The sequence below is a fragment of the Aythya ferina genome (genome assembly GCF_964211825.1).
Source record: "Aythya ferina genome assembly, chromosome: 3".
In the NCBI taxonomy this organism is placed as follows: domain Eukaryota; kingdom Metazoa; phylum Chordata; class Aves; order Anseriformes; family Anatidae; genus Aythya; species Aythya ferina.
This window is the reverse complement of record NC_140298.1, coordinates 41,036,482-41,062,611: the sequence shown is the minus strand read 5'-3', so window position 1 is coordinate 41,062,611 and position 26,130 is coordinate 41,036,482. Positions and strand designations below refer to the sequence as shown.

Here is a 26,130-nt window from a genome sequence, read left to right as displayed (position 1 = left end):
AGAGATGGGAAACGCGCAGCCCCTGGTGCGGGGGGGCCCCGCGCAGCCAGGGCGGGGCGCAGCAGGAGCATCCCCCGCGTCCCGGCGCGATGCTCGGCGCCACGCCACGCGTGGGAAGGATCTGCAGCCCTCCAAAACTCCAACCCCGACCCCAGCACCAGCCCGAAAAGCGGGGCTGCGGCCGCGGCTCCCGTCGGGGAGGGGGACCCGCCCGCTCCGCCCCGCTCCGCCCCGCTCCCCCCGGCGGCCCGCCCCGCTCCTTCCCCGCCGGGGGGCTCGGCCGAGCCTGGGAGATGTAGTCCCGGCTCCCGGGCTAGCCGGAGGCCGGCGGGGCTTCTCCGGGGGACTACGATTCCCAGGCCCCCCTGCAGCTCGGCCGGGCGGCTGGAAGGGGCCGGGCTGTCAATCAGGGAGCGTCAGCGGGGGGAGCGAGCCGGGGATCCCCCCCGCCCCCCCGCCCTCCTCCGGTCCCGCTAATAATAAGTGCTTGGGAGGCTTAAAAGCAGGGAGGCAAGTGTCATGCGGGAGCGCCGTAAGGGGGTGAGGTCCGGCTGAGCGCCCCGGCAAAACCGGGGAGGGGGGAGGCGGAAAAAAAAAAAAAAATAATAATAACCCCGGAGCCGGTTCGCGGGGAAGGGGTGAAAGGAGAGAGACCCGAGAGGCTGGAGAAGCCGGCAGCGAGGTGGCGATGAGGCGCAGGAAGATCGCGGTGGCTGCCGGCTGCTGCCTCGCCTTCCTGCTGGGCACCCTGCTCAACGTGCTCTTCATCCCCGGCTCCGAGCACCCCCCCCCGCCGCCGCCGCCCCGCGACGGGGCGCCCCCTTCCCCGCCGAGCCCCCCCCCGGAGCCCCCGGAGGAGGAGGAGGAGGCCGCTGCCGCCGCTGCCCTGGCTCGGCAGCTTCGGGAGCGCTACGAGGAGGTGCTGCGCTACCGGCAGCACCGGGGGGCGGCGGCGGCGGGGGGGCGCCGGGCGCTGCGGCCCCGGGAGCGGCGCCTGATGGACCTGGCCCCGCCGCGCTCCTCGGCGGAGCAGCCGCGGCCGGGGGCGCCTCGGAGCCGGGCGGCGGCGGCGGGGCAGCCCCGGGGCCGAGCTTCGGGCGAGCTGTCGCTGGAGCCGCCGCTGTTGGGCTGTCGCGACATCCGCGACGTGAGCGGCGTGCAGTACCTGGGCTCCGGCTACACCAAGGCCGTGTACAAGGCGGTGCTCAACCGCTCGCTGGCCGTGGCGCTGAAGGCGGTGGATTTCGGCGGGCACGACGTCGCCCACTGCGTGCGGCAGTTCTCGGCGCTGGGGGACTGCTACCGTCTGGCCGCCTACAAGATCGTCAAGGAGATGATCCTGCTGCAGCGGCTGCGGCACGCCAACGTCCTGCAGGTAGGGCGCCCGCGGCCCCCCGCTCCTTCCCCGGCAGCCCCGGGGGCGACCGACCCCCGACAGGGCGCCCCCGAGCCGGGGCAAGGCGCAGGGACCGGCGCGGTCCCACCCCACCGACGGGTGTAGGGCCGACCCCACTGCCGGCTTTCCTCCCTCTCTCTCTTCCCCGTGAGTATCCTGTCCGGTGGGTGAGGGCTTAGGAAGGGGAGGTGGAAAAGCGCTGGCCAGACGTGGGAATAAAAGGGCGCCGGGGAGGCAAGCCCGCTGCCTCCGGGAGGGGGTACCCCGACGGCGCCCGGCCGGGACCTTGGGCTCCTGGCTGACACCGCTCCCCTTGCCCCAAACGCCGCGTAGTTGGGCTGTTGGGCTTCGACGTGGAGCTCCGCGGGTCCATTCGGATGGAAATGCTGCCATGGAAATTCCCCGTTGCGTTCCGCGTAGCGTGAAGGTTGCAGAAGGACAGAAAACGAGCGTTGTAACAGGCAGTCTTGCAGTAGGCGCTTTCTGAGCTGAATCGAGGACAGGAGTTTTGTGTTTCTTCTTCAGCAGCAGCAGGAGTACCAGCTCCCCCACGAGAACTTCAGATCCCAGCGATCAAAGCTCTCGAGTTTCACATACGGCTCAAAGAGAGGGGAGCCGTGATTTACCCACAACAAGAAAATAGATATTAGGCTTCCTTTCTTCCTTCCTTTTCCTTCCTTCCTTCCATTTCCATATGCTTTCTCCTGCGGTGCCAGCTCTAACCAGTGCATGAAGACAATAAATCCATATACAAAAAACTGCACTCCCAGTGAGGATGTGGCGTGCTCCTCTGTTGCCGTGATGAGTTTTGTCGGGTGCAGCCATCCTTATGGACTGAGTGGCAGGCGGTACGCCCCACCGTTGTAAAACCAAGGGGATTTTTCTCTTTGCTCAGCGCCAAGTGATTGGGGTCGAGCTGTGTGCACTTTGAAAGTTGCAGGTCATTTGGGTGGGCACCCGTAGCCATGCTGAGTTTTTTTCCGTGTCCTCCTTGGGGGTAAATCACCGCTCTGGAGAAACTAATTTATAACTAGCTGCTGCTCCTCGCCCGAAGAACGGAAGGCGAGGTGCGGGGACCCGAAAAGGGGCGGCCGGGCCCTGCCGCAGGTGGGCTTGGAGCGGGGCTGCCGCAGGCGCCGGGGAGGAGAAGTGCGCCCGGGCTCTGTGCTGGGAAAACGCTCCAGCGGGCAGCAATCCCGCGTTGCTTCTTAATTAGGGCTTCATACTTACATGCCACCCCGTTTAAAAATAGATTATGCTTAAATCACAAACACGTTTTTTTCTCTTTCATTGTGATTTTGTCATGGCGTTTTCTTTTTCTGTCCCCCCCCCTCCTCCCCCCGGCTACGGGGCGAGCGGGGAGCCCCCTAAATCACTGACCTTTCCCCTGGTCATATCTCGCTGTAGGGCAGCCCAAGGTTGCTGCGGTGTGAGTGGGAGTTGGCTGTTTGAGAAGGTGTTACCTTGGAAGGAGACTCTAAAACACTCAGGCGGGATCTGGGCACGGTTGGGGCAGCCTTCTGGGCCGGGAATAGGTCTCTGGTGTCATCCTGGAGAGGTAGAAGGGGGAAAAATGGGCACTGACGAGCAATGGGAAATCTCTTGATTATGGCTGTGTTAAAATCTGAAAGGCAACGGGAACTGCTGGCCTCAAGGCTGAAACCCTCCTTGTTTTCAGCTGGCCCAGGGCCCCGTTTGGGGTTAGAAATCACTGTCGGGGTCTGCGGCTGAGGGAGAAAAAATCGGTTCAGAAGCCCAAACCATCTCATCTCCTCTCTTCTGGCTTTTGACGGGGCAATCGCAGCCCAGGAGTTCACTGCCTTCATCCCCTACCCCTGCGAGCTGCCCCCGGTGGCTCCCCGCATCCCCAGGTACCAGCCAGATGTTCCCAATAGCCAGCCCTGTTTGGCTCGGCTTGGCTCGGGGCAGGAAGGGGACTGCTCCCTGCCCGCCTGCTGCCACCTGCTCAGGGGCCGCGGCTATTTGAGGGAATACGTCGGTGAGTTTCTCGTGCTGGAAGGGAAGTTTCATGTAGGTTCTGTCCGAGGAAAGGGGCTTTTCCTGTAAATCTCTGGCAGCTGACAGCCTGAAGTGTAGTTTGTAAGATAACAGACTTGTTCTTTACTGTCTCAGCAGTTCCCATTCTGGCCTGTCTCTTGTCAAAATCAGCTTTTTTTTTTTTTTTTCTTTTTTTTTTTTTTTTTTTTTTTTTCCTTGAGCCATCCTTTTAAAACACTTGATTATTGTACGATATATGATAGAGGCGGGGGGGAAGAGCTCTTTCCAGAACGTACCACTGCCTCCAGACAACATGTTGACATATCCACCGTGCCCTCCGCCCGCGGATGGAGCCAGATGTGTCAGCCCCGGCAGATGTGGCAAATCAAATCCATCCAAAGAAACTGGGAAAACCGGCGAGAGGGAGAGTGGTTTCGCACCGGGCAGTGCCGATGCAGGGGCAGCTTGCCTTCCTCTCTGCCCTTCCCCAAAATCCCTCTCCCCTCCCGCCGAAGCATCCGTGCCCCGCTGCAGCCGCTGGGAAGTGCAGGTGCAGGCTGCGGTGGAAATGCATTTGCTGGGGAGCGGGGAAGGGAGGGGAGTTCGTTAAGTTGATTTTTTCTAACGAAGGGCATTGGGGGAGAGAGGGAAGCGGGTCACTGATTTATTGTACCAGAGGATTTAGCGGCCCGCTAATTGCTTTGCAGTCGCTCCGTGTCAAGCGCGGTGCCTGAGCTCTTCCTTTCCCCCCGTGCTGCGGTTTTCTTTTCTCGCAAAGTTCAAATGCTGCTGCCTGGAGCCCGGCTTTCCGTGCATTTAGTGCGAAAGATGATTTAGTGCGCTTTAATTCCTCCCTGCCCGTATTGGAGGAAGGCAAGAAAATCAAACCATTTGCAGTTAATTTCAAACAATGGGCGCGATTGTAAAGACACAAAGGCAATGTTTGATTTGCTGTAATAATGTAATTATAGCCCCGGAGTATCAGAATTAAGGGTGCTGCCATTCAAGGGCAGAAGCTGTTCTTTGGAGGAATTCTTTCCTCCTTTGCATCGCTGAAGCCGAAGAGCAGGGAAGGAAGGTTTGAAACTGCAGACGTTTGGAAAAGTGCAAGCTTATTTCTGACAGCTATTTATCAGCACTTCTCGCGTAGGCTCACAATGATTCATTTAAGAGGGAGCTACCACTTTCTTAAAAACAAACACAAAAGCTCAACGGAAAGTGCTGGCTTTGTCTAAAGACAATGGGAGAAAACAGCTGCTAACACATCCTGCAGTTTGCTGCCTGCGCAGGCAGGGCCGTTTCGTTTGGCTTATTTAGCTCTCCTTTAAGGTTAACACGAGCAGTGAAATACTGAGATGGCATCAACGCCAAGGCACCAACCGGCTTCCGATGTCAAAGCAGTTTCTATATGAATTGATTCCGTTCAGACTAGTGTATTTGTTACTAATTGATTTTAAACGGCCCTGATTACAGAAAGAATATTTATCGCCCTAGAAAATTCACTGAATAAAATAGTACTAAAAATAACACGCCACTCGCTGTTGACAAGCTCAGTAGCACTCAGTAGACGGGCTAGCTGATCATATTTTTAAATACTTAATTTAAAATCTGATTTTCTTCTCCTTACAAGTGATAATTAACAAACTTTTTACCCTGATGCTTCCCTATACATATGCATAGTCAGTGGGATAGGGCACGGTCTTAGTTTTAGCATGAGAATTCAAGCGGTGAAGCTTTGTATAAAGTTTGCTTATTCCAGGTGGAAGTAGACAGTCTTTCCAAGTGTGAAGAAAGTCAATATACAATTAGTTTCCAGTGCAAACACATTTGCATAGGAAAGACTCTTGAAGGGTCTGGTCCTTCGTCGTCCTTCTTGCATGACTCCGTTGTTGTTTTCACAAAATGCAGGGGGAAAGGGACATCGAGCCATGAAGCCACGGTGAAAACAGCTGCTCAGGGACCTCTTCCCTGTCACCTGCGGGTGACCGCGTCCCCTTTGTGGTGCCAATGGTGCAGGAAGCCGGATGACAAACCTTGCTGCCATGGTGCAGGATGCCCAGCCACCGGCCTTTATTTGCAGCTGGCTGGACCTTAACCATGGGAGATCTGAGAATGGCTGGCCTGGCTGCTGCTACCAGGTGGTGGGTGACTGACTGGGGCTTTCTCAGTTTGGGGTGAGGCTGCAGAGTGTCTCAGTTGCTGGCAGCATACCTAACGGGAGCAAAACACCTAATGGGAATTAACCTTCCAGTCTGGGGCTGAGATTTTTTTTCCTCTAATGCTTTTGTAAAGCAGCTCCTTTGAGCTGCTTTTAGGACATACTGACTAAAGTGAGGCTCCTGCACACGATGGCAGACCAGCCTGATGCCACCCATTTAACTACACTAGAATCAGAGGATCTGCAGGCCCTGGGCAGGCCAAATCCTGGTGAGGTGGCTGGGAGGTTCCTACTGCTGCTCACCACCTCCTTCTCCTTGGAAAGCTGCTGCCACTGCTTCATTCCAACAGGGATGGAACTGCATTGTGCCCTGTCCTCTCCATGTCACTGCTTGCCATTTCCAAGGCGTGCCTGGCAGGAGACGAGGCCTCTAAGTCACTTGCACGTCTTTTGAAGTCGTTGTTGTTGGTCGATTTGGGATGTCAGCAGTGGACATTTGTATGGGTAGAGAGAGAAAAGCAGGCAGTGCCACCTACTGATGGCTCGGTGGAGACAGCTGGCTGCTGCTAACACATGTCCCCACAGCCCCAAGGAGCTCGGGGTGGAGTGGAGAAGGGCAGAGGGAGCAGACAGATGTGGTTTGGCGAGGAAAGAAGAATTACACAAAGTGCTTCTTTATTGCAAGACTGCTTCCCAAAAGGCCCAGATGTTATCCTGCACTTTTAAGAGTGAAGAAAGGATCTGTTAACAAGAACACCAGAGCTGCTGGAAGCACAGAGCCGATACAATTGCAGACCAACTCTAACCATTCATGTCACTGTAAGGCAAGCTGTACGTCTTGACACTCGAGTCGCCAAAACCCATCTTTTCCCATTGAATTGCATGGGGTGGCAGAGGGTGTTCAACTTGCAAAAGCTGTTGGCAGGAAGGGATTTCCATAAGGCAAGAGCACATGCCGCCAAATTAGTTAAAAGGGCTACATCCTCCTCACTCACTTTTGAAGACGGCATTCATAAAACTAATCCCAATCATTTGTTGAATGATTTCTACGATTGCCTCTCTGTTTTATGTGCCATGTAAATCATTCCAGAAGACTCTGGTTTGAATTTCTGCCTCCTTTATGGGAGCTGATGACTTGCAACCTCATCCAGTTTCCTTCGGGGGAGCCCAGCATTGCTCCTTCAGCATGGCGATATGGGGAGATGGGTGGCCACCGCTGGGCTTTCTGGATGTGGCCAGGTTCTCCCTGGCTGCTCATCTTTTTCAGAGGGGTGGCAGGGAGTCAACAAGGCCACTCTACTCTTGGAATAACCTGCCCTGGAAATCAGTTCTGACTGGTGTGGTGCCACCTGAATTGCAAGGCAAAGCGTGTGGTTTTTGCAGTTTTTGTCTCTCCCCACCCCAAATATGGGGTAGCTAGGTAAGCTAAGTATTCGTGTTCCTTTTCTACTATAGACAGTGAGTGCAAGATGTAGGAGGTATAAATAACTTGCTCAAGGTAACATATGGAATCTGTCTGAGCTAAAGACTTAGACCACCCCAGATTCCTGGAAAACCTGTGCTTGCCAGCCCTCTGCTTGATGCAAGGACATAGAGAGTGCTGGTGGACCCACACCTTGAAGTGCTGCATCCCTGGTTTATGAAGTACCTGTGTCAGATATGCATGCTGTTTTTTGTTTGTTTGTTTTTCTCCCTAAGGTCTTTTTCCTTGGTTTTTACACACACACAGTCATCTGCTTGCTCAGATGGGTGCCCTGTGGCATCTAACTCCCATTGCAATTTTTCTTTTGTGTGATGGGCATGCAAAGCTTAACAAGAACTGGTTCTCATGAGCACTGTGCTAATACTAATATTGACTCTGGACTAATTTTGAAGGAGCTGTTATTTTTCATCACACTTAGCTGAACCAGTCAAGTTAGGTAGTAGACGCTGAATGTGCATGCTCTGTATCATTTTTGACCACATTTGGAACAATGCATAGAGTTGATTTTTCAACTCTTTTTTGGACTGTATAGCTACAGATAGACCCTAAGCTAAATTTAAAGTTCACCGTGGCAAAGTACACAGTGATATGCCTCAGACACCTAAGAAGGAAGAATTGCACAGGCAGGTCTAATGAATATCCCGGCAAGTCAAGCTTTTCTGAACACACAGTGCACAGAGATTGTTTGATAGTTTTGTAATGCAAAATAATGTCATAATTAAGGGTTAAACTTCTGGGGCAGTGGAACTGAATGCAGCTGCTGTGGATGGAGGTCAGGGTAGATTCTGGTCTGGCTATTTACAAGATAATGAACTGCACCTCCAGTGATATCAGCGCCTTCCCATTGAAATTGTGGTTGTATGAGTGATCTATTTGTCTTCACTGGAAGGCTTTACAAGAGTAGACTACTTGTGTGACTAAATATTTGCAGGGTTGGGCCTTGAGCTTGTGCAGTGCAATGCAAATTCAAAGTGCTATAAATGTTTTTAGTAGAAGAATTTTCCACTTCAGGCTATAAGGAAAGCAGGGAGAGTAAGAGGGAGATAACGTTACTAAATCCTAAGATTATAACCACAATAATATATGTCAGATGAGCAGGTATATATAGATATGTATACACACACATACTTACAAAATATATAGAGGTATCTGTGGATATACCAGTAGATACGGTCAGATATACATATGTGTGTATTTCTAAATAATGCATTCCAGTTTTTCAATTAATGTACTTCCATGTTTAGTAACAGAACCAGGTATGGAATTCCTGTACCTTCTAGCTCTTCTGAGTTCAGTGCTATTAATAATAACACATTTATAAATAAAAGCCTAGTCAGAGCTGTGAATTTAGAGTTAATATTTAAAATTTGCCCCTGCTTGCTGTCAGTTTCAGTGTGCAGCAGCAGCAGCAATTCTGCCTTTCAGCTTTCAGCATCCAGTTTTGGTCCCAGTCTGCAACGGTCCAGAGTGATGTTAAATATTCTCAGTATAAACGTCTTTTTCAAGAGAAGCTCAGCAGGACTTGATTTCTAGATTTCAATGAGGAAAATGAATTAATTTCTCATGCATCTCTATGTATCCTATAGCAGCATGGTTGGCATTAGATTAATATTTAATGTAAAGGTTAAGACTTTCAGGGAACTTGTCCCTTTTTTTTAGGGAGAGGCATGTTACAGATTTGCAGATGCTTTTGGTCTGAGCAGGGGTAGCAAATACATATTTATGTAAATATAGATAAATATAAATGTAAATATAAAAATTCAAATAGCATGTATATATATTATATAGAAAAAAACATCTATATATGTACACACAAACTATATATTTTTATATGTGTGTGTACAATCAGCAATAGATAGAAACATTTAAAACCTGAGCAATCATTAGGTCGTAGAGTGACATAAATGTCTCAAATCATGTATTGGTAAATCCTGTGTCATGCTCTTCAGGGATTGTCCCAGTGCTCCAGGAAGGAAAGGTGAATACAGGAATTGGTTAAGTCAAAAGGATTATGTTCATTTTGATAGCAGTGAAGTACAAAGAGCTTCTAAAATGTGCCTTTCTCATTTCGACACGTAGCAGCCCAAAGAAACAGCTTGTCAAATGGTTACCAGTGTCAGTGGGTGTTTTTATTTCCCCAGGGCCCCAAGTCACTGCAAAATGTAATCTTGATGCAACCAGCATCATTAGGTAACCACGCATCCATGTGTTTTGGAAAACAGGCTGTGGAAAGTGTTGGCTGCTGTTGTTCTTCATAATTTTTTTTTTTTTTTTTAATTGCACTTTTCTATTGTGAGTTTGGGCAAGTCCTTGAAAGAGATGAGAACTAAGCCTCTGGAAATTGCTTCTGGTGTAATGCAGTTGAGCCTGTCACTTGTACTACTTGTGGCAGAGGTGGCCTCCAGGTTATGGTTCCTGCAGTGGCGAAGAGCTTGTGTTTTATATGGGAAAGCAGGGGAATTTTTGTTTGTTTGTTTGTGTGTGTGTGTGTGTTTAGAAAACAATCTAAAAACTGCGATCACAAAGGGCTGAAAACTAGGAAGGCATAGGAGGAGTGTGCATCCCAACCTGGGAGGAGCGGAGCCAGCAGGGACCTCACCTGGGAGGTCACTGGTGTGGCATCTGTCCTGGTTGAGCACCTTCAGTTCATGGCACATAGCACTCTGGCTGAGGCTTTGCCCTAGCGTTTATTTTTCTGAAAGCCCAGCGAGGGTGTCTACGCTGATGCAGGAGCGCCTGTTGTTTGCCTATACTTACCCCACTGATGACAGCTTAATAAGCTCCTTTATTTTGTGTTTTAATTCAGTAAGCTTGTCGGCTTTTGTGCGGGGTCTGACCTCTGCTTTTGCCTCCCCCACTGGCTTGCCTGAGAGGGGCACCTCTGTCCCTGTCCTGTGTCGGCTATGGAGGGAGGTGAGCCCAAACCGGGTGGCTGTGGGCTCCTACCCGGGGGCCCTATAGCTTCCTGGGGGCTGTCCCCATATGGCTGCAGCCACTGAGGCCTGTGGCAGCACCGGGTGCGTGGAGGCATCTGGGACTGGGCCTGTGTGGCTGAGGAAACCCAAACAGTTCATGAAGAATACTGTGAATAGGACTGCCCTAAATGAGTTACGGCATATGATGTGAGAACAGTTAAACATTTCATATTTGGCTTCAATTTTTCTAAACAGAAAGCAAGGCATTCTGATATTGTGACTGTTTGCTATTAGATTCTACACAAAAATATATTGGGGTGGTGTTTAAATACAGTGACTTGATATGTCAGAAAGATGTGGGATTGTATTTCTTTCCACTCGTTTAATTGGAACCATGCTGCAAAGGCGTATGAAAGCCATCACTCTAATATATCTAAAGTGTAGCTTTGCGACACTGAGACTGACGTCCAGCCTAACGGGATTTCAGATAGAGGAGATATTTTGGATCATCTTCGCCTTCCAACTATATTCAGCTTCCCCATGTGGTTATTTTTCTTGTTATTCTATGCATTCGGCTCTGCTTCTTACTTCACTGTCTGGAACACAAGCCATTTTGTCTCATTTCAGACCTTAAAATGGATTGGGTGAAAAACAAAAAGGGGAAAAAAAAAAGTGTTTTGGGTAATACCTCTCTACGTGTTGTGTCTGTGTGCTAATAAGCCAACTTCTGAAATGAAAGGCTTGAGAAGTACTGGAGCATTTTGCATCTATATATATATTCTGTATTTTGTAGCGTCTGTTCTGGGTGGTGGTTCATCAGGAGGGGATGAATGTAACCATTTTAGATGCTTAATTGGCTGTTGGGACATGCCCAGTTTGTAATCATGATAATTGCACATACAAATCTGACCATGTAATTACATGTGCATTTTTGCATTTAGTTTCAGGACTTCATTTCAAAAAAGTATAAATGTGACCCAATAAATCCTTTATATCTCAAACTTCTGTGCTTTTATAACTCTGTATAATTATATAATAACACTGCATCTGGAGAGGTTTCACTTAAGTAAAAGCAATAAAGAGCTCAGGTTAGATTATATATTTTTTGAATTAGACCTACATGAACTTACTCAGCGCTGTGTTTTTAGCTGTAAGATTGATGAAGTTCAGCAGTACTCACGCAAGAAATTTTTCTTTTGAGAATAAAGAACCCAAACTGGACCAGCTCGTTTAAGCTTCCACAGTGACTGAAGTGATTAAATAGGCAATAATATAGTAAAATATACCCCAAACACTCAGATACTCAGACAGTGAGGACTTTTGCCAAGGTATAAATTGATTACCCAAATGAAAGAAAGACTTTAAAGCAAAGTTCCAGCTCCCTGAGAACAAGTCTAAATTTTTATAACTATGGGAATTCATGGAGTGAGATAAAATAGATACACATAAGTACTGTAATTGATTTCTACTTTTGTGATCATCTGCACATAGAAAGATAATAAGACTGATTTCTCTATTTTGTTTGTATGAGTGTGTATATATGTATATATATATACACACACAGTATTTTTTTTTAATAGTTCAATTAATGTATAATTTCTGCTTGTCGTCCTTATTTCTATTTATGGAGTAGTTTTCACAAATATTGAGAATGGCTAAGGAAGACTGGTAACTCTTTTGTGTTCACAGACACTGTGAATCAACATTTATTGAGATACTGTTGTTTCCCAGTCTGTATCCCTTGGTCATCCCTTGGTATTGTGTACTATAGACAAGAGCTAATCTCTGCAGATGATAGAGGAACAAATGTTAGGTTCTGATACTCATAAGTGGGATTTTTGTCTGCCCTCACACATGAGAGAAGAGAAATACCTAGTAAAAATTGCAGAGTCCAGCTCATGATCCCTCCATGCTGAAAATTTTGTAATTCTCTGAGAAACAATATATAGTGTGTTAATTTTTTTCATTTCCATTTAATTCTTTTTTTTTTTTTTTTTTATTAAGAAGGTTTAAGTAGACTTGTGCCGTTGTGATCATCTGTGATTGCACACACACATTTCTAACTTCTGAATATAAGCTGCACAAAAATTGTGTCACAGATGGCAAGGAACAAACTCAAGTCCCATCTGAATGGCTCTAGCTTAAAAAATTATTGCTGTTGCAGTTGTTGTCATAGCTGGGGCAGTGAAGAGAAAGGTCTGTTTTCCCATTTCAAATGTTCCTATCAGCATCCATCACAAATCCTCTGTTCTGCATCGATGCCAAAATCTTTTTGGCATGTTTTAGAATAAAATCTTCTAGCTCTTTTTTGTTTAGGTTAATGTCCGTGTTTAAGCAGCTGTTTTGAAATACAGTGCCATTTTTACACCAAAAAGAAAAATTGTTTACTTCACTTGCATTTTTGGAACGCTTTTTTCATTTAAATGCAGACAGCTATAGTCAGAGCTAGCAGTGTGGTTCCTAACAAATCATGTATTTGCTGACTTTAGCCTCTTTCTTTGCTTTTCTGTCTGTGAGGGTCACTAGTTGTAGGAATGTGCTTGTTACTCAAACCTGCTCGCAGTGGCAGCTGCCAGCCTCAGCCTGCTCTATCCAGTGGCTGCACTCACTCTTCTGGCTCTTGGCTTTCCTGCTGGATTTGCTCTGTTTGCTGTTTGGATGAGCCTGACTTCTCTGGGGCCATATCCACATCCCCCCAGTTCACAGGAGACCCTTGTCAGCTTCCCTTTCCAAACCTTCTTGGTTTGGAAAAAATGAGATTACTCAGGGAAAGCCAGGGATGAATAGAACCAGGACACTTTAAGAGCGTCCTTTAAAGTGCTTTTTTCCCCACACAGACTCTTTTACTGTAAGGTTTATTTGACTGGGGACAGAGATTACATTTAATTTTATTTCATGTGCATGCTGTTCTGGCTGGAAAGTTGCAATCAGATCCTTATCAGTCTCCTTTAACTGCCTCTCTGCCAGGGATTGGCACAGAGTGTGTAAAAGCCTGTCCCCATAGCTGTGTCAGACACTGTCCCTCACCATATAAAGCAAGAAATTGCTTCCCCATAACCTTTAAATGTTCTTCTTGGGCAATTATTTGTGCAAATGAAAATTAATCATTCGGATGCCCTTGGAGAGCAAATGCAAGAAGGTGCTGCTGGAGCATGGCCGAAATTGCCATTTAAATTCTTTTAAATTGAAGGATCTGCTGGCAGGTATTGTTTTGGAATATTTGCCCTTCTTTAATGGTACTGCACATGAAAGTCCGCCAAGTATTGTAAGAAGCAGTTTCTGGCTGGCAAAAGATAAGTTTTGGCATTTCAATTGCTTTTCAAGCTGTGTTTCGTTGAAATACGTGTTGCCACTATATGCACAAATAGTAGTCCTATAGAAATGTAATTAAAATATATTTTGTGATGTCTTTTAAGCAGTCTTATTTAAAGAAAAAATAAGAATCTATCTTATTTAGCCAGGTATTGCATAGGCTAAGATAATTTTCCTCTCATAAAGTTCTGTTTCTGCATTAATGGACTTTTTTTTTTTTTTTTTTTTGATCATTTATTGGGATAAAATCCTGTATGGAGGGGTGTGCAGGGGCCACTTTGCTTGCCTTGAGCTGTGTGATGCCTACAGAGGCTGTGCTAGCTAATCAGGAACTTCCTTTGGGGGTTTCAAGGGAGCATTCCTCAAATGAGAGGATACAAAAGCTATTGGGGAGGACTTCAAGGCAATTAAATGCCTTGTAAGAAATGTTTATTTTGCACCTCATCCACTGAGAAAAGTAAAAGCGTGCCAAGATATGTTACACTTATACTGCCTCATGATTTTTTTCAGCTCTATGGCTATTGTTACCAAGATAGCAATGACATCCCAGACACACTGACGACCATCACTGAACTAGGCTCGCCTTTAGAGATGATTCAGCTTTTACAGACTTCCTGGGAAGACAGATTTCGAGTAAGTAACAACTGTTCTGTTAAAAGGACTTTTAAGAGGGTCATGAACATCCAGCATGAAACAGAGGTTATATACGATGCAGTATAATTCATATTTATTAAGCATTTGCTTTGCTTGTGATTATGTCTTGGTTTAGAAACAGAATTTAACACTCCCTTTCCCTAGTGTTTAAGATGTTGTGCTATTTTGTCTCTCGATGTTATCTATTTGTAGCTGGTATATGCTTTTTATATTATATCTGTAAATGTTTCTTACTTTTTAAAGCTTGAGGCCCAGCAGTTTTGGTGTTAAGCATTATGCTCTGCAACTGGAATTTAAACAATAGAAGTATGTTAATTTCTATCCTGATCATTATCCTAGGTTGATTTTATAATTGTTTTCTACCGCTTCCTGTTCTGTTCGTCTTTTAGTGGGGGAGAGTGAAATCAATGTACACAAATCTGAAAGCCAGGTTGTCCACCATGCTGGCAATTTACCAGGAGCACGAAGGTCACACTTAATTTGTCCAAAATGAAGCCAGACTGCAGTAATGCTTTGATCAAGACAGTGCTGTCTCGATCAGTGTATACTGAGATGTGTAATCGGCTGAGGTTAACTCCCCAAGACACTTCAAGGCAGAAGCAGTTTTCATCTAAAACACTTTTAGCTGTATGGCTACATCTGTACCAGAAAATGAAAAGTGCCCCCTGACTGTGCTCAGGGACTAACCAGTGTGCTACAGCCTGTATCTGTACTATTAAGTTTGGTGCTCTCTCAGGGCTGGGTGGCTATGTGCAAGATGTCTATCAGGCATGGTCTTTGGCCATGCTGCCTTCTGAATGATGTCTGGGAAAGGCAAGAGAGCTCAACTTCAGCTCCCTTTTTCTGGAAGAAATACATCTGTAATAAATGGTGGAGGTGCTTGTCACAGCTCCCTAAAAGGAGGACCCGCCTTTGTCTCATCTCATCCATGGAACGTAAATAATGGACTGTGATGGCAACTGCATGTCCGGTCAATTACTAAGAGATACGTTAGATTATGGGCAATAAACTGGGAAGGTTCCCTTAGCCTGGATATTTCTGAGCAAGCATTTGCAAAGGGAGGTGAAGGAGTGCTGTCTTAGATAATTTCATGCTCAGTAGCTTGTCTAGGTCTCAACTAACACAGAGAAGAAAGAGGAAATAAAATCATACCTTCTTGATACATGAAGCATATTGGTGGCCAGGTCCTGGAAAGGGCTAAATAAATGGCTTCACTTTATTCCTACAAATAATTTCCTGGTGTTGGAGGACTGTGAAGCAAGCTTTGTCCCCAGGGCAGCACTGCTCCCCTCAGCAGAGCTGTGATGCAGAGCACAGACTTCACTTGTCTGCTCAAGGTTTGTTGTACAGGGGTTTTCACACTCCAGACTCCCAGTAGGTATGCAGGCCATCAGTCCATAGGGGTCTGGTCAGAGAGCCTGCCAGTGCAGGACCAGTATCTTTTTGGTGTTTGAGAAAAGGTGATAATTTCAGACAACAACCTGTATTTTTATTCAAGCTAAATTCTGTCTTTGCTGGCAGTCAAAGCTATGTGTATTATAGGTTAGTTTTGGCTAGATGTGCCTTTATATGCAGTGTATTGTGGGATAGCATGTACAGGAATTTGGTGTACTTCCAGAGGGAGGAAAGGGAGGTCAGGTCTGGCATCTCATCACTATGCCTGTGTTCATTTACACTACAGGCATCGCCATGTAAGCTTTGGTATCATTTAAGTAGGATAAAAATGTTCCAGTCCGGTCAAGCAGGGAGGTGATCATGGAACTGTGGGGTAGTCCTAATGTCCCACAGACATGTGGTCTGTGAGTTGGAACTTCAGACATGTTCAGCCTCCGTATTCTTATGAAGTATGCATTTAGGTGCTCCCCTGAGCATATTGTTTATGCCCTGAGATCGAATTTTGATTTGACTACTTCAATATATGTGGCCTTGGCAGTGTATTTTAACAAAAACAAAGATCATATACAAACAACAAAAAGCTTGCTCTACTGAATAAGACCAGTTATTAGTTTAATACATAAAATAAAAATTCCAGTATTTAACTGTGTTCATATTAATGCTACTTTTGCATTAATATGTAGTGGATTTTAAAGGAATGCATGAATTGGAAACAGTACTTTGGTAAGGGAACTGAATTCAGCATTCAGTGAGTTTCCTGTCTGATGATAGTTATTTGAGTTCCCAACTTGCAATTAAAAAGTGCAGTGTCAGTGCAGAACTCCTACCCCAGCCTCAAAATGGCACGTGAGGGTCCACCATGGCAGACACTCACCCTTAGAGCTACAGAGGAGCCATGGAGCTGCTTGTTCTGGGTATTTGCTTCATTCTCCCTGGAAAAGACAAACACAAGGGAAAACAGGAGACAACAATTACAATGGCAGCCAAAAGGCATGATCAATAGGGAGGCAATACAGACACCCTCTGCAGTCTGAGCCTGAGCAGCAGGAGCAGAGCACTTGGGCCAAAATCCCAGACCTGGAGTTTGTACAGAGCAGAACTGTAGGCTGCGTGGTCGGGGCCTGTATGTAATGTGTTATTAAAAGTTAAGGCTTTTATTTCTATTAAAAGTAAGAATAGCAACAATGAGCTGTGCTTCATAATAGTGTGGGAAAGCACTGGTAAAGAAGCTTATTTTTGTTTCAAGTCTCCAAGGGCTTTACAATCAACTATGTTAATCCTATGAAAAATACCTTAGTTGCAACGTTCAGTGTTGAGGATAAGTTATAATGCCCATATTAAGTCATGTATTTATGAATCTATCTTCAGCTAAAGTAGTTTCATTTATATACTTTGTACTGAGAAAATAACACAAGGTACTCATGTTTTTGCATTTCAGATATGTCTCAGCTTAGTTCGGCTTTTGCATTATTTGGCTCACTCTCCTCTTGGCTCTGTGACATTACTGGATTTTCGCCCTCGACAGTTTGTGATTGTGGATGGGGAGCTGAAGGTGACAGATCTAGATGATGCCAGTATTGAAGAAAGCTCTTGCACCAGTAACAGTGATTGCTTTATGGAGTTCCCAGCAAGAAACTTCACTCTGCCTTGTTCTGTCGAGGGTCGGTGCCAAAACATGAACGAAAAGAGGAATCTCTACAATGCTTACAGGTACCTGATCAGTTTTCTATAAGGTAAAAGGGAATTTAAAATGGGAAAAAAGCCTGCAGCAGCATCTATGGTTATTCACATCAATAAATACATGTCTCAGATCTGTTATCCAAGATCTATGAATAATCGTTTCATTTGGGAAAATACCATAACCTAGCATTTATACTGGGAATATATTTGCATGCTTTGAGTGTGATTCACCACTTAGTCTAATTTTATTTTGGTTTAATTCCACTGAGTTCTTCGTACAAGTACAGGTTTTTATGATTACAACTGAGGTGCTTGTAGAGATGGGAGCCCATTAACTCCGTAGTGAGGCAATTCTCACTGTTGTTCTCTGGTGTGAGTTAATAAAGGTTATCACACATTCTTTACCACCAGTTTAGGATAGGGCTGGCTTCAGAGGCAAAGTGAGAGTTCAGCTGTCGTCTTGCACTTTGTCTTGGTGCTCCCCTGCCTTGCTGGAGCCTGCCTTTGGTAGGGTGATAACAGTCCCCAGTGCCACTGTGCTGGGCAGGGTTCTGTGACATGCTTCTAGTGCCTACGGTACAGGGGTGCAGAGGTGACAATTCATGATGGACCACTCAGCTGTGTGGAAGAAAGCATTCGGCTGAAGCATCCATCTTCCATGTTTAAGGGAATCCAGATACAAGGATGTAGAATCTCAAAGCAATACCATAATGCTGCGCTCATTTCTTAGACTGACTTCCCTTTCAAGTATCATGCCATTCACTCCTTGCCAGACCACAGCGAGGAGACTCTTCTCCAAAGACAGTCTTCTGCTTTGGTCCCAGGGTGCTTACCAGCATGTGTGTTGCATTAGCTGACCACACTGAAATGGGCTGCACCACATGACAGGCATCTGCAGTTGTGCAGCGCAGATTTTAGTGTGTCCTGCAAAATTTTCCGTATCCATTTGCTTGGCTTAAAGATCCTGCTTAGCTAGCTAACTTCTGGTTAAGACCATTTTACTGGTCTGGCTAAGAAACCTTAAATAGGCATCTGTCCATTGCAGACTTAAATGGAGATATGTCTGCGGTGTGGTGGGCTTGGGGCAGGTTGCCGGTCTCACTGAAGGAAGCAGTCTTTTCCTATTACAGCTCTTCACATTTCCTTTGAACCGCACATCAGCATGCAGCACACAGTATCCCAGTGGTTTCAGCCCCTGGTTTTACTTCACATGATGGAGACAATCATTTTTTGTTCAACAGCAGATTCAGCCTATATGAGGCTGCAATTGTCAATGAAGACGCATTGGCTACAGACTCTATGCACTTGTATTAGAAGGCAAAATCTTCGATTCAGTAGTCGTAGGGTACTAGATTGCATATTTTCATGCATTCTGTAGCTGTACGGGTGGAAATTAAGAGTACTCTTTGCCTATGCTCAGCAAAAGGGTTCCTTGAGCTGTTGTAAGGTAGAAGTCAAAAGCAGAAGTCTGCCAAATAATGCATAAAAACCTTGTAATTTTAAAATATAGTAGGCCTTAGCCTTGAAAAGATAACTAGGCAACCTACTCAATTTCTTTAAATAAATAATTAAAAGAGAGGAAATATTTTGAGAAGAAAAATCTCTACTCTACATGCCTTGGCACATCTTAATTTTCAGATTGTTACCTTCTGTCATAAACCTGTCTCTGGGTTTTCCTCCAAATGTCCAGGGGAAAATCCTAAAAGCAATGAACAGTTTTAAAAGTAAGGATAATCTCCATCACTGACAATTCTTAAATTAGGATCAGATAGTTCTCCAAAGAAAAAAGAAATGAAGAAAAGGCTGTAGGAGCAGACTGAAAGGAATTTGACAGTCTGTGTTAGGTAGATCACAAATGATGCCACTGACCCTACAATCTATGAATAACAAATGTTCATATAATTAAGTTGTGCAGGCGCCAGTGCCCGTATGTTTCAGAATTTCATGTGGTTGTTTGCATTAGGACAAGTTGTATAGCCACAGAAAAACAACGAGCTCCACAACTTGCATCTATCTGGCATTTAGGAAAATAAATGGCAGCTACCAAGTTTTTGCAAAGAGCTGTTCACAATCAATTGGACTCCGATTATGGGTACTCTCTGAGCAGAAAAATGAGGTTAAATTTGCTAGGTAAATTGTTCGTTACAAATTTTATGTTGCTCTTTAGGGTTCCATGTCTATTTATATTGGCTGTTTCATACTCATGGCTAGGAAAATCTACCTGCTTGTGAAAATTATAAATATTATTTTTGTAAGGGATTAAAAGGGATTTAAAATCTCAAAGAAATATTCATTGTGTAAGTGAACTATGTCAGCGCCATAATACCTCTGTCTGTGATCAATTTTTGCTATCAGTAACTCAATTTTTTTGTTTTGTGCTTGTGTAAGACATCTGCTAGTCTCGCTCCTGAGTATGAGTCACTGTAGGTTTCTGTTTGACAATGTGGTCTCTGTATATGAAAAAATGTTTACTTTGCTTCACAGGTTAGATGTAAAGCAGGGCAATTTCCCAATTGTGTTACTGTTATGCTCATTACCTAATATTTATGTCTGATAGTTCTGTTTATATTGTCAGATCCTGAACTGTCCATCTCTATCTTGCGTTGCTATGACACTGAGTTTGCAATGGTTAGTAATACTGGGAGAGTAATAGAAATTTAAAGGAACAATGTGTAGTTAAGTATACTTCAGTGATGTGAAATAAAGGCATATTGTTTTTCCATTTGTAATTAAAAATATTAAAATGGAGAGTATATATCCTAATATGGCTATCCACATGAATGTGTCATGAATTTAGATAAATGATGAGGACAGAGAAGATGTTCTGAATTGCAGTGGCACAGAAACAACAGGAGGTTTTCTCCTGACTATTAATTTTTACAGTCTAAAAACACTAGAAAAGAAAACAAGTCAGTTATTTCAAATGAGCAGAAATCTGATTTATGCACTTTTAAGCCTTGAAAAAACCTTGAGGTTTGTGAGCATTCTTGTAGCATGTCAAGATACAGGCAGCTTTGCAAAGAATCACAATCCATGGGCCTTCATAGCAAATTTCTGCATTAATGGAACATTTACACATAGTTACAAGGCAGCCTTGTACATAACAGCATGGTCTAGGTATGCCAGACAGCTGTGTGAATACTCAGCTATGTATTTATTTCACTATAGAATATGATTATGTTTCTTGTATAGGTCAACAGCTTACAAGCAATAATAATTTTATTCCTGATGTTGTTTGGGAGTTATCACATTTTTGTAATCTTCTTATTTTTCAATATGGATTACATTTCCTTTGCAGGTTTTTTTTCACGTATCTTCTGCCACACAGTGCACCATCCTCGCTGAGACCATTGCTGGATAAGATAGTCAATGCCACAGGTAACCACATTGAATGGGTTAATGCCAAATATTTCTTTTTTTCTGTGTGTGTCACACAGGGGATATAGAAGATACTGCTTTTTTGTTCCCTATAAGGGAATTAGATTTTTTTTTTATATCCAGGGTAGCTTTTCCCCCATAAGAGAAGGCAAGAATGACTCTATATACCACAGAACTCTAAATTTTGAGGTTTTAACTATGCTTCACAGATGTCTGTGTTTCTTCCTGACACCTCTGCACAGGAGTGAATTGAATTTAGAGTGCAATTTCTGTATTTCTTCCGTCCCACAGGGAAAGCTCGGTCCTTAGTGTGGAGCTCTTTGTGGCATCTGGAGGAGTCCCTGCCTCTAGCAAGAGGAATTGTAATTATAAAGACATGATACTTCCCTGTTGCCAATGGTACTGTTGGTGCTTTTATACCTCAGAGGCCAGAGGCAAGTGAAATTACCATAGACCTTGACTAATAGCCAAGGTAGTGCCTGTGGGACAGGAGTAGCCACATGTGCCTGCAGTTCTGATTTGAGGGCTTTTGGTGCATTGTTCTAGGGGCTTTGTGTCTTGCACTGTGTGTATTCCACAGGGAATTGTATGATGCCAGGCTATAACTAATTAGCAAGCAAATCCTTTGGAGTTCCCTGTATTGGCTGAGGTTCATCCCGTGCTGGGAGCTCACCACAGCGTTTTTTTGCCCGCAGGCCTGGGCTTCCCATCTGGACGAGCCAGCCTTTGACATGCCTAGCTCATGTCAGGTATGAAATCCAATTTGGTGGTCACTTTGTAGTAGCTAATAGACTTCGTGTCCACATCACAACATCGTCACGGAGTAGGACACTGCTGGGCTCTGATGCTTAGGGCTTTATTTGAATGCAGCTTCTCTTTAGCCTTGTGAAGGCTGCTTCTCATCTGAATCATGCTTTTTCTGTGTTTTTAAAGGAGAACTTCACTGGGGAATAGATGAAACAGCTGCTCAGTTAGAAAGAGTTTTGAATCTGTATAAGAGTGGAGAGTACCTACAGAACACCACCCGGATACCGAAAGCTGGTAAAGTATTTCTTGAAACCAGAGACTCTGCTTTGTCTTGTATTTGAGGTTGGAAAGGAAAAAATGTGCAGAAAACAGGGAGCTTACAGGCCTTTAAAATCATGCACATGATAATCAGTTGTCTGCTTTATGCTTCCTTGGTGCCATCTGAAGCCCTTCTCACTGAATGAGGTGGTTGGGCATCCACAGAAATAAGCAGGCTATATGGGGAAAAGGAAGCCCAGCGGATCATGGCTCTCCATAGTGGGTCTGCAGAAAATGTGTTTCATCACACCCACACAATTCTCTTCTGTTGGAGCATTTGAACCCACCCAAATACCAAGACTGAAATAGGAATTCCATAAAGATACCCTAACCCTTTGTGGATTTCCTGAGACTTACGGGAGTTTCTTGCAACTTATGCACTTGTAGATTGCAAGAGTAAAGTTCTTGCTTGCTGCACAAGAGAAGAGCACTGTTTGCAATAAAAAAAAATAAAAAAAAAAAAGGAAAGATAAAAAAAGGACAGGATCAAAATGAAGTTGCATACAGCTTTTTTTTTTTTTTTTTCCTAATAAGATCTCTGCAGCACCACAGGCATATAAGATGCAATTTAAACAGCTGGGACATGTAGGGATGCATGTTCTTCCCGGAAGAATAGGTTGTGGAATTGAACGTGTCAAAGAAGATTACGTATGAAGGAAATTCCTGTTAAATATAACAATTGAGAAATCTGTTTTGCAAATTATTTTTGTGTATGTACAATATTCATGTCAAACTGTCAGCATAATTGACGGCAAGTTGATAGGAAAATTGCTGTTTTGCTGCAAAAGCACAGTAAAGAAGGAAAGATGGGTTCTAAATGAAGATGAATGTTGGCACAGAAGGTTTCAAAAGTTCAGTGAAGCATTTTCTCTGTGAAAGAGACACGGGAGCCAAATTCATTCCTGTCGTAGCGCTGTTAACCTCAAAGGGCCATGACACCAGGGATGAATTTGACCCACTTATCAGAATAATTCAATATTTATTTTGTTGTAAAATTGGCAGGAAAATTGTTGCAGGTGTTCATTTAACTTTATAATTTTCAGCTTTTCATCATGGTCTGTGCTGAGTGATGCCTGTCAACACAGCAAAATTATTTTCAGCAGTACAATCGATAGTACAAACACGTCCTTTGTTGAAGAAGTGCCAGGAGGGCTGAAGTTTTTCTGTGATACTGGTTGATTCCAGATTTAACTGCCATATCAGGACAATACGAAGTTTTGAATTTTAGAGGTCTGTCATGTTTATAAAAGTGTCTCAGGGAGGAAAAGTTAGGACAGCACTAGTAAATGTAAGTTCCTACTCATATGGAGCAGCACTCCATGTGTATTTGGCTACTATAATAATTACACATTTTTGTGTTAGTTTAATTCCATAGAGTCCTGGAGAATACGATGCGGAATCCACTATCCTTGTTCATGGCTAGTAATGCCCTTCTGTGCAAGTAGCCCTTTTCATTTTTAGGACACTGCTTATGGCCTTTAGCGCTCTGCAGCATAAGCAAGGATGCAGAAAATCTGTCGGTACTTTGTGTATTGTATTTGGCCAGCCTAAAGGGGCAGTAAATTAAAGACCATGAGTATAATATTGAATTCCTTGAGATGAAAAAGATCTCAACCAATGGCAAACCTGAGAACCCAGATATCTTATTGGAAATTACATTTAGATGAGATATGTTTTCAGACTTAGCTGACATGTCTTTAAGATGTGCAGGCCTGTTTCTTGTTTGTTCTAAAGCTACTTTAACCAAACAGAAAAGGAGTTGTGATTTATTTCTATTTTAAGGTTCCTTTTCCTTGCCAGAAAAGTATGAAGAAGTTGTACTGTGAGGGTGAAAATACCCCTCTCAACCTCTCATTCGTATCACTTTTATCCCGAGCACATTCCTCCCTCAACTAATATTTGACTTGTAATACCATGCTAGAATTCATTTTAATATCCTCAGTCCAGGGATTATTCAGTAAATGAGGAATTCTTCTGTGGTACAGTGGAATTACAGAAGAGGATGATAGGGGAGCTGGAAAAGACTGCTGTCCAAGTGGTCGTCCTCTTCCCACTGGCAGGTATTCCCAGCTGAGCTGGCTTCCTGACCAGCAAAACTAGGGCTGAATGGTGGAACAGGTCGAATATTTTGTATAACTCTTGATGGGTAGGGGAGGGGAAGATAGGTGAAAAGGGACAACCACGATAATTTCTCATGTTGTCAGCTGAGGTAGTGCTTTGGCCCTGTTTGGGGTCTAGGAGAACCCTGTATTATTCTCTGAAAACAAAGCAAAAATATTTTTTTGAGGTTACGGGATTTTTTAAACCTTTCCCATCTTGTTCTGCAACATAATGAAAGTTCAAGGAGAGTGTTTTTCAATCCAGTGCCAGGTTAAGATTAAACTAGAGATTATGGTTTGGTTCTGAGGCCAGATCAGAGTTAATCAGAGCCTTGCATCTGTATGCCAGTATGCCAAGACTGGCAGGCACAAGTCCACATCAATTTTCTTCAGATGATGAAAATCTTACAGGGCAACTGTCTCCTGAGGATTTTACTCTCTCAAGTAATAAACATGATAAAAATTAACTATGCCAGTCTCCTCTGGCATCTGAAGGGTTGTGACAAAAGAAGCCCTTCCGGGTGTAAGATCTAGTCTGAAATCTTAGAGGAGAATTCAAATCCAAGAATTGCAACTTTTTTGTTTCTTTAAGAAAAAACATAGATGATTCAAGTAATGGTGCTTCAGAAATTGTCTTAGGTCTAAATGTTTTGAATTATGCATTGTCTTGGATGAGGCATTGTAAATTCTTACTAGGAAAGAAGAGATCATGATCTTGGACAGATGATCTAAGGCTGTAACTAAAACATAAACTTTTAGGAAACATTTTGTTATCTGTCTGAACCTATGTTTTTGAAAGGAAGACCTCTTCCTGTGAACAACATGAAGTGAGAAAGGTGATATTGATAATCGGTGGGGAAGTGACATGAAGAAAGTTCTCAACTCTAGTGCTCCCATAAAGAAAGTTTAACAAGATGACATAGTCATATTACAGAAGGTCTTGGATATTAGGCTTTCACTGTGCTCCAGTTGTAAAACATTTTATAGTGCTGTAAATTATATTATGCTCTGGACTTTGGTTTAGTATCTAAAAAACAGAGTAGAGGCACGGGAGACATTCGATAGCTATGTATGTGTTCTGTAATCATAAATCACACTACTGTTAATGTTGATACAGGAACATTACAGTGTTTAAAAAAACACCATGAGCAAATACTTTTTTTTATATTCTGCTGACTCTTGGTCTCTTCTGCTAGAATCCAGAAGAACATGAATTAAAACAGAAACCATGTATTTTCTTTGACATATGTTATCTAAAATGATTAAGTTGTTCCTTTAATTATCAAGATTAAGAAAACTATAAGAAATATACTGATGCTCATCAGCAAAGCCCTGCCTCAATATCAAAATTTGTATTTCTTCAGTCGAGTGACACTGATTTGTACCAACTGGGTGTCTGGCTCTATAGCTAAGCCCCGGCCTTTCAGTTAGCTCAGAATTTACTCAGAAATGCGTGAAATCAGCTAACACTAGTAAATCCGATAGCTTTGTTATTCATTAAAGCTAATAGATGACCCATTATTAGGTCTAAGGGTGTGCAAGTCCACAGAAAGGCATAATTAGCTTCTGTTGTTAGTTGAAAGTACGTTCACAATGCTAAAAAAGCTGGAAGGCTGGACATAAAGCAAAGACACTTGATGTTTTCCTTTGTCTTAAAACAATTTGGCAGGATTACACTGTATGTAAACATTTACAGTACAACAGTGTTTTGAGAAAATATTCTGCAGGGTCACTATAGCAACCTGCTTAGGAAATTGTAAATCTACCCAAGAATTATTGGAGTCAAGCAGGGTGTGTATGTTTGTGCACATGTGTATGTGTGAGAGGGAAATTTTGCAAGGTCACTGGAATATTGTTGGAGGCTGTTTGTATATCCTACGGCAGGCCAAAACGCGGAGACCAAAAGTATTCTGGTGACGGCGCTTGCAGGCTCAGCGGGGAACATATAGCAGTCCTTGCAGCCCGGATTCCTGCTTTATCTTGCACTTGTGCATTTGGTGTTTCATTCCCAGGGATGTCAAGGCTGCTTTGTAGTGGGCTTGAGAGGGAACGGTGCACGGGCAGGATACCTCCCTCTTGCAGAGGGCTGTCATGTGGGCAACCTGGCACCTGGCTCTGAGCTCAAATACCCAACGTACATGACCCCATGCACCTTCAGGCTCATCCACCAACTTCATTGCATGTATAGGTGGTTGGGGCAGATGTGGTTTGCAGGAGCTGCATGGGATGAGTGGTGTATGCTGCAGGGGCTGGTGGGTGCAGCAGGACTCCTCACTGCAGCAGGGAGATGACTCCCACCGTGTAATGTTAATGGGAATAAAATGTCACAACATGCCATTCTTCTTATTCGCTTGTGCTGTGGTGTCACCACACATACCTATTTAAATATGGCTCTACTGTGAGCACAATAGGTGCGTGTGAAGAGGCAGCGTTAGCTTGCAGGCTGCATGCATGAAACAGCCAAAGGATGAAAACGCACGCCAGAGCAGCGGTGCTACCTCCCAGTCTTACAGCAAATCCGTGTCCTGGCAGGCCTTCCTGTCCTTCTAAACAGTTGGGGTTTGTCAGAAATGATTAAAAACAGAGACACAGGATAC

At 44.3% G+C, this 26,130-nt stretch overlaps 1 protein-coding gene across 1 annotated transcript in view; it reads left to right on the top strand.

The window, feature by feature from the left end:
• Nucleotides 1-286: 286 nt before the first annotated feature.
• The window catches only part of PKDCC (protein kinase domain containing, cytoplasmic), a 33,825-nt gene continuing 7,981 nt past the window's right edge, over nucleotides 287-26,130 (top strand). The window contains exons 1-5 of the mRNA XM_084514470.1: nucleotides 287-1,375; nucleotides 13,773-13,895; nucleotides 16,750-17,021; nucleotides 20,290-20,369; nucleotides 21,303-21,410. Coding sequence (XP_084370596.1) covers nucleotides 689-1,375; nucleotides 13,773-13,895; nucleotides 16,750-17,021; nucleotides 20,290-20,369; nucleotides 21,303-21,410 — 1,270 coding nt within the window. The 5' untranslated portion in view covers nucleotides 287-688. The remainder of the gene's footprint in view (nucleotides 1,376-13,772; nucleotides 13,896-16,749; nucleotides 17,022-20,289; nucleotides 20,370-21,302; nucleotides 21,411-26,130) is intronic.